This window comes from Monodelphis domestica, chromosome 7 (assembly GCF_027887165.1).
Source record: "Monodelphis domestica isolate mMonDom1 chromosome 7, mMonDom1.pri, whole genome shotgun sequence".
NCBI classification, from domain to species: Eukaryota; Metazoa; Chordata; class Mammalia; order Didelphimorphia; family Didelphidae; genus Monodelphis; species Monodelphis domestica.
Window position 1 is genome coordinate 18647859 of NC_077233.1, and position 12474 is coordinate 18660332.

Here is a 12474-nt window from a genome sequence, read left to right on the forward strand (position 1 = left end):
AGGAAACTTCAAGGGAAATTGGTAGAGTAGAATGTCCTATTAGCAACTGACTTAGAATTTAGACAAATGCTACTCACCCCAAGGTAAGCTAATAACATATAAGATGGCTTGGAACTTGCTGGTTAAACATTTCAATATACGCAGAAGTGGGGAACTATCAGTAAGGAACATTGCATGTAATGTCTTACGTTGGGGATCTGTTGGTTCATTTTGCTAAGCTATCCCCCCACTTCTTTTTTGCTATCTGGGAGGTAGATTGGAGGAGGGATAGAAAAACGAAAGATCAATAAAAAGGTTTTCATTTTAACCCTTATTTTCTGTCTTAGAATCAATACTCAAGTATTAGTTCCAAGGCAGAAGAGTGGTACGGGCTAGGCAATGGGAGTTAAGTGACTTGCCCAGGGTCACACAGCTGGGAAGTGGCTGAGGCCACATTAGAACTGAGGTCCTTCCTTCCAACACCAGGAGTCACCTCGATGCCCCTCATCTTTAGGTTTGTCATCCCATGACCCTAACTAAAACCAAATCTCAAGACAAAATAACACCATCTTTGCCAAATAGGAAGTTATTGTGAACTAGGGCCTCCAGATTTATTTTTAAGAAAATGATACCTGACTTGCCTCTTTAAAAATTTTTTTCACATTCATTTTTTCACATTTTTACTTTTACTTAAAAAAGGATAATTTCTAGATGTGAGTTCCAGATTCTCTCCTTCCTTCCTGTCCTACCCATTGAGGAAGGAGACAAATGATACAATATCAATTATACATATGGAGTCAACTCGAAACATTTCCATCTTAGTGATGTGTCAAAACCCCCCAGAAATGTGAAGTGAGCTAATGCTCCTTCAGTCTGCCTTCAGAGCTCGTCAGGCGGAGAGCACTGGAATTCTTTAGAATTGTCCTGGCTCGCTGTATTAATCAGGGTAGCTTCGTTTCCCAAAGGACAATATTGCTGTTCCCGTGTACAATCTGACAGATCTCTTTAAGGAAGATTCTCCCCCACCCCAAATGTACTGCTTGGCAAAACACACCAGATGCATCCCTTAAAGTACCTTTTGGATTTCCTGGCTGAACGCCAAATGACTAGGGACTTGGCCATGTTTACTTTGGCATCAACAAAGCCCTTGCTGAAATGCACCCGGAGGCTAAAGCCCTGGAAAAATCTCTGCATATGGCATGCTCAGCAAAATACATCATTCTGGAGGAACTAAGGAGGTCCTCGTAAATGGGCTCATTTCCCTGGCCTCTGTCTTCAGCCTTACTTGTTGGGTTATGCTCATTTTTTTTCTCTTTCTCCCCATGTCTGTCTCTCTTTGTCTCACCATCTCTCCATCTCTGCCCCTCTGGCTCTGGCTCTCCCCTGCCTCCTTCCCCTCTCTCCCACATTCACATCCACCCCTCCTCTCTAGGTACTGGCGTCGGAACCTGGGCTTGCACGTTTCCTACTCCTACTCTGAAGGCTATCGGTTCTGCTATTCCTACCGGGGCTCACCTACCACCTCACCTTCCCTTCTGATGCTGCACGGCTTCTCCTCCAGTAAAGACATGTGGCTTAAGGTAGTCAAGGTAGGCAACCAACTTTTCCCTGTATAAAGAGATGCTGAGACCGGGTTGTGAGGTAGCCAATATATGACTTAGAGCCACGAGGAATCGTTTTTTGAATCCTGCCTCAGACACTTGTCTGCTCTGTGACCCTGGGCAAGTCACACAACCTTGTTCAAACTCAATTTCCTCCTCTGTAAAATGGGAATAATAGCACCTGCCTCACCAGGCTGTGGCCAGGATCAAATGAGCTAAGATATGTAAAACTCCTTGCAGATCTTAAAGTGTTATACAGGGTGTCCCAAAAATCTTAGTGACTTGTGGAATACCCTGTATTAATGTTAGTAGCTATTATTAAGACTGTTGAGGAAAAGGGCTAGCCTATGTTACTGCAGGTCTATATAATAAAGAATCCAGAGCCACAGACCCAGCCTTTTGCTCCAAGAGGATTAGACTCAGCGATCTCTAAGGAAGCCTAGTACAGTGGAGAAGGAGCTCAATTTTGAGGCTAAGGAGCTGGGTCCAAAGGCTGGCTCTGCCTCCGATTACCTGTGTTATTACGTGCCTCCTTCCCTTGGCCAAGTCACTTGCCCCCTCTCTGAGAAAATGAGAATGAATGCACATATTTTTGATGCCATAAAATCTCACTCTCATGTGGGTATTTCTGTTGTTGGGCAAGGCATGGGGCCCAAAGGTAGGAAGGCGTCAAGCCTTTAGTGCTTAGGAACACTGAACAAGAAGGGATGGAAGAGGGACAGCTCCCCTGGAGTCCACAAAGGCTTGGTTCTGGTTCTGGTTCTGGCCACCACTGCTGAGGCTGGGATTTAGAGGTTTTGAATTTTATTTTATTACTTTACTTGTCCATTCATTCATTCATTTCAAAATGATTCTACCATGTCCTTTGTTACAGCAACTTTATGGAGTTTGAGACTCCAGCTATATTGTTCACATTGACTTGTCTCTGGCTGGTCCACTTTGAATTAGTTGGATAAAGCATGAAACTAATAGGCCAAAGTCAAGGGAGAGGAGAACTATGGGAGCTCACATAGGCTGGCTTCTAGTCTACAGCCAAATCATCTCAATTAAGAATCTACTTTCAGTAGCTAAGTGGCTCAGTGCATAGAGAGGCAAGCCTAGTGAAGGGAGGTCTTGGGTTCAAATGTGACTTCCGACACTTCCTAGCTGGGTGACCCTGGACAGGTCTCTTTACATCAGTCACCTAGCCCTTACTGCTCTTCTGCCTTGGAACCAATACTTAGTAATAATTCCAAGACAGAAGATAATCCACCTTGAAGTGCATAAATATATGCTGGCATATGTATATATGCCATTATATATATATATATATAATTAAAAAAATATGTACTGGCAGACTTGGGAATAGGTTGGTTTATTTTGCTAAACTTTTTTTTAAATGTTTTCATCTTTTTCTTTTTAACCAAGGATGACATACTTTGGGGTGGGGAGGACAGATATGTTTAGAAATTAAGGTGAAATAAAAATATAGGAATAAAATTCGTTTTTAAAAAATGAATCTCTCTTCAGAGAGGAGTTTCCCAACAACCTAGCAGAGGCCAAACACCGATTAAGGGTCTGGTGTGTGTAGAACATTGAACTAAACTAAATGTAGATAAGATGGGTGGATCCTGCCCTCGTGAGACTTACAATCTAGCAAGTGACACCAATGCAGAGTCCAGATACAGAGCTTTACTGGATAATAATGATGATGATGGCTCCCATTTCTATAGCAATTCAGAGTTTGCAAAATAGTTTACCTGAAGCATCTCATTTGGCCTCCCAACAACCCTGTAAGGTTGGTACTAAAGCTCTGATGGTGCCAAGCTTAGGAAAGAGTCAGTAGAGGTCCAGAAGAGTGAAGGGATTTGACCACAGTTGCACAGGAACAAAGCATTAGAGATGAAATTTGAACTGGGGCCTCCCTGCCCTCAAGGTCGCATTTTGAGAACCTGGTTATCAAGATTCCCTAGTGGCTTCCATCCTGGAGGTAGTAATAAGAGGAGAAGGGAGAGCTGAACATGAGAACAAAGGTGGCTGTGCTGGAAAAGACTGGAAACAAGCCACCTGGGCGTGCTCCTCAGGCTTGGCTGCCTGCCTCACTTTCTCAATCCTGGGCAAATTAGTAGGTTGCTTTTGGCCCTTTCTGACATCTCCTATTTTGAGGTGGCCCCGGACGATTTTAATGAGATTGATCTCTATGCCAACATTGGAGGTGGAACCTCATGCTAATAACTAATACCTACTATTAATATGGCACCTCCTGTGTGCCAGGGACTGTGCTGAGCACTTTACAAGGATGATCAGGATTATCTTATTTGATCCTCACAACAACTCTCAGAGAGAGATACTGTTATTATCTCAGTTTACAGATGAAGAAATTAAGGTTAAATGGCTTGCCCAGAGTCACAGCTAAGTGAGTATTTGAGGTCAGATTTGAACTCAGGTCTTCTTGATTCCAGGTCCTGTGCTCTCTATCACCAGGTGACCCATACAAAGTGATTTGCTGTTGTCCTGAAATGGACTCTGTAACCTCTAAAAGAATAATCTTCGGGCAGATGAAGTGACTTATGACTTCTCCCAGCTCTAGATCTCTGATCTAGAACAAGAGACCCTTCATCTCCCTGGTCCTCAGTTTCCTCATCTGTAAATGATTAGACCAGAACGTCTCAAAACTCCCTTTCAGATCTAGATATAGGCTCTTGTGGCTCTATTCATGCTTTCTTGGAGGATAACTTTCTCCTCTCAACTGGCCTGGTCACCTCGCACCACCATCTTCACTAATGGGTTATGACATTTTGCATCCTTAGTTCCTTCCAAAGGACATTCATCTGGTCTGTCCTGACATGCCTGGCCATGAGGGTACCACCCGCTCTCCCTCAGATGATTTATCAATAGATGGACAAGTCAAAAGGATACACCAGGTAGGTGGTGGAAATCTTAGTCACTGAAGAGACTCGTACCTCCGGTGGGTGGCTGGTTTACATTGGCCTGTGCATTGTCTCTATCCATTGGGTCAGGACGTGTCAGTCAATCAAAGAAAGGCTTTTGATTGGGTATTTAGAAGATTAGACTGTTTGAAATCAGCTTTATTCTTAATTTACTTAAGATGTGTCTGAAGAATCTGATTTGGGAACTTCTGAAGCACCATCAATTGGTAAATCAGTGAGCATTTATTAAGCACCTACCCGTCTCCTAGCATAGTTTCTTGGCTGAGAATATGGTATCCAAGATTCATTATGGTAAGGTGCAAAGTTCCTGGGCTTGGAGCTGGAAGGACAGGGATGGTAGGAATATTGGACCTGACATTTAACTGGCATATGGAACTCCCAGTTGAGGAAACTCTCTTCCACTGCAGTTGGGCACCTTCTCTGTGACTAGGGCACTAAGAGCTCAAATCAGGGAATCAAGCAGCAAGTGTTTCTTAATCTCTTACTATTTGCCAAGCACCACACAAGAGCTGGGGCTACAAAGGGAGGGAGGCAACAGCACAGTCTCTGCCCTCAAGGAGCTCACGTTAATGTGGGAGACAACATGCAAACAGTTTAGTATGGTCAAGCTGAGTCAAGGAGGGATGGATGGTCCTTTAATGTAGTCTTGGGAATCTCCACCCAATCTCCCACTCCGAGCAGCTGACAGTTGATGCCATAAAGGAAGGTAGACAAGAGTGCTAAAGGGTTTACAGCAAGGGCAAGACTCTATTGAGTAATGAGAGCTTTTTATCTCCTCATTGGCTATTTTTAGTTGTCTCCAAAGGAAAGCCACCATACTATGACAGTTCCAGCTCTCTAAACAGTCTCTTCTTGTGTTTCCTTTTGTAGTTTGTAGAAAGCATCAAGCTGAACAAGAAGCCTTTCCACCTGGTGGGCACTTCCATGGGGGGCCAAATTGCAGGGGTGTATGCTGCATATTATCCATCTGACATCTGCAGTTTGACCCTAGTGTGTCCTGCTGGTAAGTCCTAAGGATAAGTTACCCTGGTCAATTGTGTCTGAAGTCTGGGCTGAAGACAGAGAAGAGGTGTAGAGGCCATGCCTGAGTGAGACTTAATCAAGCTATCAAAAGGCATTTATTAAGCACCTAGATGAAAAGATAGACAGAGAGATAGATGGATGGACAGACTGGATAGATGGATGGATGAACAGATGGATGGGTAGATGGACAGACAGATAGATAGACAGATGGATGAATAGATGGATGGATAGAGCATACACTGGGTACTTACTTTGTGCTACAAACTTTTTTTTTTTAATTTAAACCCTTACCTTCCGTCTTGGAGTCAATACTGTGTATTGGCTCCAAGGCAGAAGAGTGGTAAGGGCTAGGCAATGGGGGTCAAGTGACTTGTCCAGGGTCACACAGCTGGGAAGTGGCTGAAGCCAGATTTGAACCCAGGACCTCCCGTCTCTAGGACTGGTTCTCAATCCACTGTGCTACCCAGCTGCCCCCAATGTGCTACAAACTTTTTAGGGCCTCTTCCCTATGAAATCTCATTTCCATGTTGAGCTAGATTAAGCCCTCACCAAAATAGACTTTCATTGAAACCTAGTCAGAGCTGTAGGCCTTTCTTCCCCCCAAATTTTGGAGAACAAAGTTGAAATTTGTTGATGGTCTATCTACTAAGGCCTTTAGAAATCTTTAGAATCTGAACCCAGAATTTTAAAAATAAAGTTTATTGATGTGTTTCGTTTTTGTTACACACGGGTACCCACCCCACTTCATGAGAAGTCTGTGCAACAAACCTCTCTTCTTTATGACAAAGGAAAACAAGTAAACAAAATCAATAATAGTGACTTCGTCTGAATGAGCATGAAATACTTCACATCTGTAACATCTTTTTTCTCTCCTCATTCCTACCCCACTGACACCCCCCAACAAATTCCTTGTAAGAAATACGCATAGTTAAAAAACAAAACAAATTCCCCTAATAATGACTGTAAACTATATATATTTATATACATATATAAACACCCATAAATATGTATCTATACCTATACATGCAAATGTGTGTGTGTGTAGAGATAGAAGAAAGAATGCATATATATCTATATCTTTCTATCTCTCTATCCTATCTTATTCTGTACTCTAAATCCATCACCTCGCTATAATGGGATCCCATGTATCATCATAAGGCCTTTGGAATCCTGGGTAGTCATTGTATTGATACTAGATCTTTACACCTTACAAAGGTGCTTGTTTTTATGGTATTATTATTATATAACTCATTCTACTCATTTCATTCTTCATCAGTTTAAAAAGTCTTCAAAATTATAATATTGGTGTTATAGCATAAATTATTTTGGGGGTTCTGCTTTCTTTGCTCTGTGACAGTTAATAGAATTTTGTTTTGTCTTCTTAGAGTCATCTGTTTCCTCATTTCATCCCATTTATATAACACAATTTATTCAACCATTCCCTAATTAATGGACCTTCCCCTTAGTTTTGTTTTTTTGACATCACAAAAAGGTTTGCTATAAATGTTTGTGCATATAAACCTTTCCCTCTTTCTTTGATCTCTTTGGGGTATAGGCTTAGCGAGTTGTATAGATATGTCAAAGGGCAGACAGTGTTTAGTAACTTTTTGTGTAAAATTTTAAAACATTTTCCAGAATAGCTGTACCCATTCAAAGTGATGCACCAACAGTGCACCAAATGTACTTGTTTTCCCACAGTCCCTCAAGAATTTATCATTTTTCTTTTCTGAGAGTATAAGGTAGAACCTCAGAGTTGCTTTAATTTACATTTCTCTATTTAGTAATGATTTGAATGCCATTTTTTATATGGCTATAGTTTGGGTTTCTCCTCTTCAGAATTACTTGTTTATACCATTACACTATCAATGGCTCTTAATCTTCTAAATTTGAATCAATGTCTTAAATATCTTGGAAAAGATACTTTTATCAAAGGACCTTGCTACAAAGATTCTTTCCCCAGTTATTTCATCTTAGCTTTATTAGATCTGTTTGTGCAATTATGTAACCAAAATAATCTATTTTATCTCCTATGATCCTTTCCATTTCTATGATGATGAACTTTTCTCCTATCCATAGATCTGATAGGAATTTTTTCCCTTGTTTATCTAATTTGTTTATGATGTGACCTTTTGTATCTAGGTCATATCCATTCAGACACTGCCTTGGTTTTTAACTTCTTTTTTGTTATTTTATGGTCAGATTTACCTAGGGCTGATAGGGAAAAATTTAGTTCTCCCCACTCCCTCACTATTATAGTTTTGCTATTTACAGTTTTTTAAATATTTTATTTTTCCAATTTCATATAGAACAACTTTTTAACATTCATCTTTTAAAATTTTGAGTTCCAAATTCTCTTTTTCCCTCCACTGTCATTGAGAAGGCAAGCAATTTGATATAGATTATATGTATAGGTCATGCAAAACATATTACCATTTAACTGTTGCTTAAAATTAATTTCATTTTAAGTATTTTCAAACTCATGCTACTCAGTGTGCATGCATTAATTGAAATCAATTCATTGTCTATGACTTTCAGTAAAATCTCTTTTAAAGAAGACTTTATCTCCTTTAATCAAACCTATTTTTGCTGTTGCCTTGTCTAAAATAATAATTATTATTGCCAATTTTTTTTGTGTTCAGCTGAGGTATAATAGATTTTGCTCCAGCTTCTTATTATAACTCTGTATGAGTTTTTAGGTTTCACATGTTTTCTTGTAAGCAATATAGTATTAAATTTCATTTATTAACCCATTCTGCTCACCTCTTCCATTTTATGGTTGTGTTCATCTCATTAACATTTACAGTTACAACCGTTAATTGCTTTTCCTTCCATTCTATTCTCGACTACTTTTTTCTTTATTCTCCTCACTCCCTGTTCATTTCAAATTGTTTACCCGTCTCCCACTATTTTCATTTTAACTTTCTCTTCTCCAAGGTGGAGTTTACTTTACTTCTGACTTATTTGTCTCTGAATCTACTGTCTTATTCTCCCTTTTCTTGTTTCTATCAGAATTCTTACTGAATTTAATATATTGCTATAACAAACTCTTTGTGTATGTGTATAAGTGTGTGTGTTTTGCCCTTTTTTAACTAAATGAAAATGAGTTTCAAGTGATGTCTTGCTCTCCCCATTCATTCCATGATTATATGTGGTTCTATTTGTATAACACTATTATGTTTGCTAACAAATACCCCAGTCTTTCACCCCTTACCCCCACTTTTTCTTTTTGTTGACAAACCTCTATGACCCCTTGTGATATTAGGATCCTGAAAGTCTCTAAATGCACCCTAGAATGCAAATTGCTTATTCCTATTAAGCCTCTTCTGATTATTCAGTTATATTTACCTTTTTAAATTTTCTCTTCACTCTCATGTTTACATTTCAGTTTCTTTCAAGATCCAGTTTTTTTTTTCATAAGAAATATTTGTAATTCCTCTATTTCATTGAAGATCCACTTTTTCCCCCTCATAGGATTATATTGTTTTTCTGAGTAAATTATTCTTGCTTGTAGACCTTTGTCTTTTGACTTTTAGAATACTGTATTTCATTCCATATACTCTGTTTCTTTATGTGGATTGCTGCTAAATCTTATCTAATTCTTATTGTGGTTACTTGCTATTTGAATTCTTTCTTTCTGGCTGCTTGTAATATTGTTTCTTTTCTTTTCTTTTTTTTTTGGTCTTGGCTCCAGATATGGCAAGGACATTTCTGGAACTTCATTTTAGAGTCTCTTTCCAGAGGTGAATTCTTTCTCTTTTCACAGTGACTTCTTACCCTACTGTATTAGGGCAATTTCCTTTAATGATTTCTTGAAATATGATATTTATTTTCTTTTTTGGTCATGGATTTCAGGCAATCATGATTCTCGAGTTCTGTGTCTTCAATCTGTTTTCCAGAGCAGTTATTTTTTTTATCTAAGGTGTCTTACATTTTCTTCTACTTTCTCATCCTTTTTACTTTGTTTTAAGAATTCTTGAATCCTGAAATCATTGATTTTTATTTGGACCATTCTGATTTTTAGGGAATTTGTTACTAGGGTAAAGTTTGAACTTCTTTTAAATTTTTTATCCTTTTTTTTCCCCAAGTCTCTCCTCATAACTTTCATTCCTTTTATAATATCTTTTTTAAAACTCTTCCATAGTTTCTTTGAAGAATTCTAATTCTTTTTAGACAAGTATCAAAGGCAGGATTTAAACTCGGGTCATCCAGAGCATTTGCCTAAGACATTTAGAAGTTATGTGACTTTGAGTCTCAATATCCTCATTTTTTAAATGATGGGACTGGCATTGGTGTCTTGTAACTCTTCCAGCTCTGTATCTATAATGCCAATTTCCCTGGGAGTAGGGATTCTGTTTTCACTAAACTCTAAACCTTCTTTTGTTGCTTTATTCTCAGCATGTATTTTTAAAAATTTGTGGTTGAATTGAATTGATGATGAACAGATTAGGAGACAGCAGAAGGAATGTTAAAATTGGAAGAGGCCACCAAGTGTAACTAGCCTTTATTTCTCTGTTGAATGCAGAGATGTATAGTGACTTGTCCAAAGTCACACAGTCACACAATTGGTCATAAAGGCTTCACCTTGAGCTCAGATTTCCTATGTTCTCTACCTCTCTACCTTATTTCCTCTTGGATCTTTTCTTCCTTATTTTTATTTTTTTCTCATTCCTGTCCCCCTATTTATTGATCCTCATTTCAACTTAGCAATATTAAGTGATCACCACTCACCATTAATCGGATTGTCTACTCAATTAGAATGTAAGTTTCTTGAGGACAAGGACTATCTCATTTTTATATATGTCCATATTATTAACACAGTACACACAAGGTTTTTCATTCATTTCATATCCTATATAGAAGGCTGATCTCAAGAGTTAGGAAAACCCTGAGTTCAAGTCTCGTGTCTGGCACATATTGTCTGGGCTCTAAGACTGTTTATTAACTGGTGAGGGTCAAAGCTAAAGATAGTTTCTTCACTGAGCATATCTATGTTAATGAAATCACAGATCCAGACCCCCAAAAGATGGTCAGACAAAAATGTCCTCAGTCACTGGTAAAAACCTGTTTCTCTCAAGGAAGAGAAAACCAGTGGGAAGCTCAGAAACAGCTGTTCTCTCTTGCATGGGGGCCAAGTTTCCTGAGGAGATGTTGGGGATTTTCAAGGCGGATTCAAATCGGAACAATGGGGGGGAGGTTTATTGGCAAGATGGGGCAGACAGATTTCTTGATGGGACATAGGTCACACATTTAGCAATTTTTTTTGCTACTTTACCTCAGCTTCACAAAGTAAGGTAGTTTTCTTTACAGATAAAGCTATCTAGGACCGGCTCGGGATCAAAGAAGTCAGGGTCACCCAGCTTCTAAGTCTGTCTGAAGTTGGATTTGAACTCGGGTCTTCCTGACTCCAGGTCCAGTGCCCTATCCAATGCACCACACAGCTATCTTAACTACCAAATGTTAAGAGGCAAGCTTAAAACCAGATCTTCTTGACTCCAAATTGGCATCTGATGCACTAGGGCCCAACTGCTTCTTTCAGTATGAGACAGATGATGCCCACCCAACCAGGTAGAACTGCTTTCTCCACGAGATCTTTCCCTGTGGTCCTTCTTTAGAGATGGCCTCCCATGTACACTGTGTACATCAGGAAGGTGTCTACATGTTACCATCCATCGGAATGGGAGCTCCCCGATGTCCAGAGCCCTTTTTGTCTGTCTTGGTAAGCTCGCTGCTTAGGACAGTCCGCAGGGGGTGTTTAACAAATTCTTTTTGCCCTAACGGCTTTTCAGATTTGTTTTTCTTGGTCCTTATCTTCCATCTTAGACACAATTCAATGTATTAGTTCCAAGGCAGAAGTGGTAAGGGCGAGGCCATGGGGGCAAAGAGACTTGTCCAGGGTCACCCAGCTAGGAAGTGTCTGAGGCCAGATTGGACTACAGACTCTCCTGTCTTTAGGCCTGGCTCTCAAGACACTGAACCTCCCAGCTGCCTGTATTTATCTATTTTTGACATCAAATGACTGCTAGTATGGATTTAAAAAAAATTCTTGGATAGCATCCTCCATAGCAAAGGCAGGGGATTGTGGGGGAAGGAAATATCTGGGGGGAGGGGGAGTGACAAAAAAAGAAGACGTCAATTAAAAAATAAAATAAAAGTGAAAACAAGAAACACGTATTGGGTGACAGCAGTTGAGGGTGTTCCCGTGTCCTAGCTGGGCTGTGCTTTTCCCTTAAGGGGTTGCCTAAAGAGAAGTTGCTGTGCGGACAAGGCTCACTGAATCTTCTCACTTGATATCCACAGGCCTGAAGATCGTCCCCGATAATGACTTCAAAAAGCTTCTCAGGGAACTGGACGAAAAGCAAGCTTACGATAAGATCCCCTTAGTTCCTACCACTACAGAAGAAATGGCAAAAATGCTGAGCCTCTGCTCCTACGCCCAGTTCAACATGCCTCAACAGGTAAAGCTTGGGGAGAGGGAGGCTTCTGTTGCCACACCAAACCCAGAGGAATCGATCCTCGAATCTTGGTGTTGTTTAGGGAGACGGGCTCTGGCGTGAGAGGTCCTGGGTTCAGATCCCACCTCATGGAGGTCGCCTAGTCACCTATCTTCTCCATGCCTCCATTTCCATCTCTGAAAAATGAGGGAGGTTGGACTAGAGGTCTCCCAAATCCCTGCCAGCGTGAGATCTGTGATCCTAGAAGGGAAAGGGCTCTCTGAGGTCATGTAGTCCAAACGACAGCTGATCGATCTGATCAGACCTTACTCAAAGACTACCAGGAAGAGAGCAGCACCCCATAGATGGGCCAGAGGACACGTTCCATGAGCTCCCAGAGTTCCTCTCAACCTTGGCCCCTTTAGCGCCATGCTGTTTATAGACCAACGACAGCCACCATCTCAGGTTGCCCCTGGCACGTTGTTGTATTACTTCTATAAAAAATCACTG

At 40.3% G+C, this 12474-nt stretch overlaps 1 protein-coding gene across 7 annotated transcripts in view; it reads left to right on the top strand.

Annotated features, from left to right (window-relative positions):
• The window catches only part of ABHD6 (abhydrolase domain containing 6, acylglycerol lipase), a 67337-nt gene that overhangs the window by 35087 nt on the left and 19776 nt on the right, over positions 1 to 12474 (top strand). For all 7 annotated transcript variants that reach the window (XM_056804284.1, XM_056804283.1, XM_056804281.1 and 4 more), the window contains 4 exons: positions 1412 to 1568; positions 4370 to 4483; positions 5381 to 5513; positions 11831 to 11988. In XM_056804284.1, the coding sequence (XP_056660262.1) occupies positions 1412 to 1568; positions 4370 to 4483; positions 5381 to 5513; positions 11831 to 11988 (562 nt within the window). The remainder of the gene's footprint in view (positions 1 to 1411; positions 1569 to 4369; positions 4484 to 5380; positions 5514 to 11830; positions 11989 to 12474) is intronic.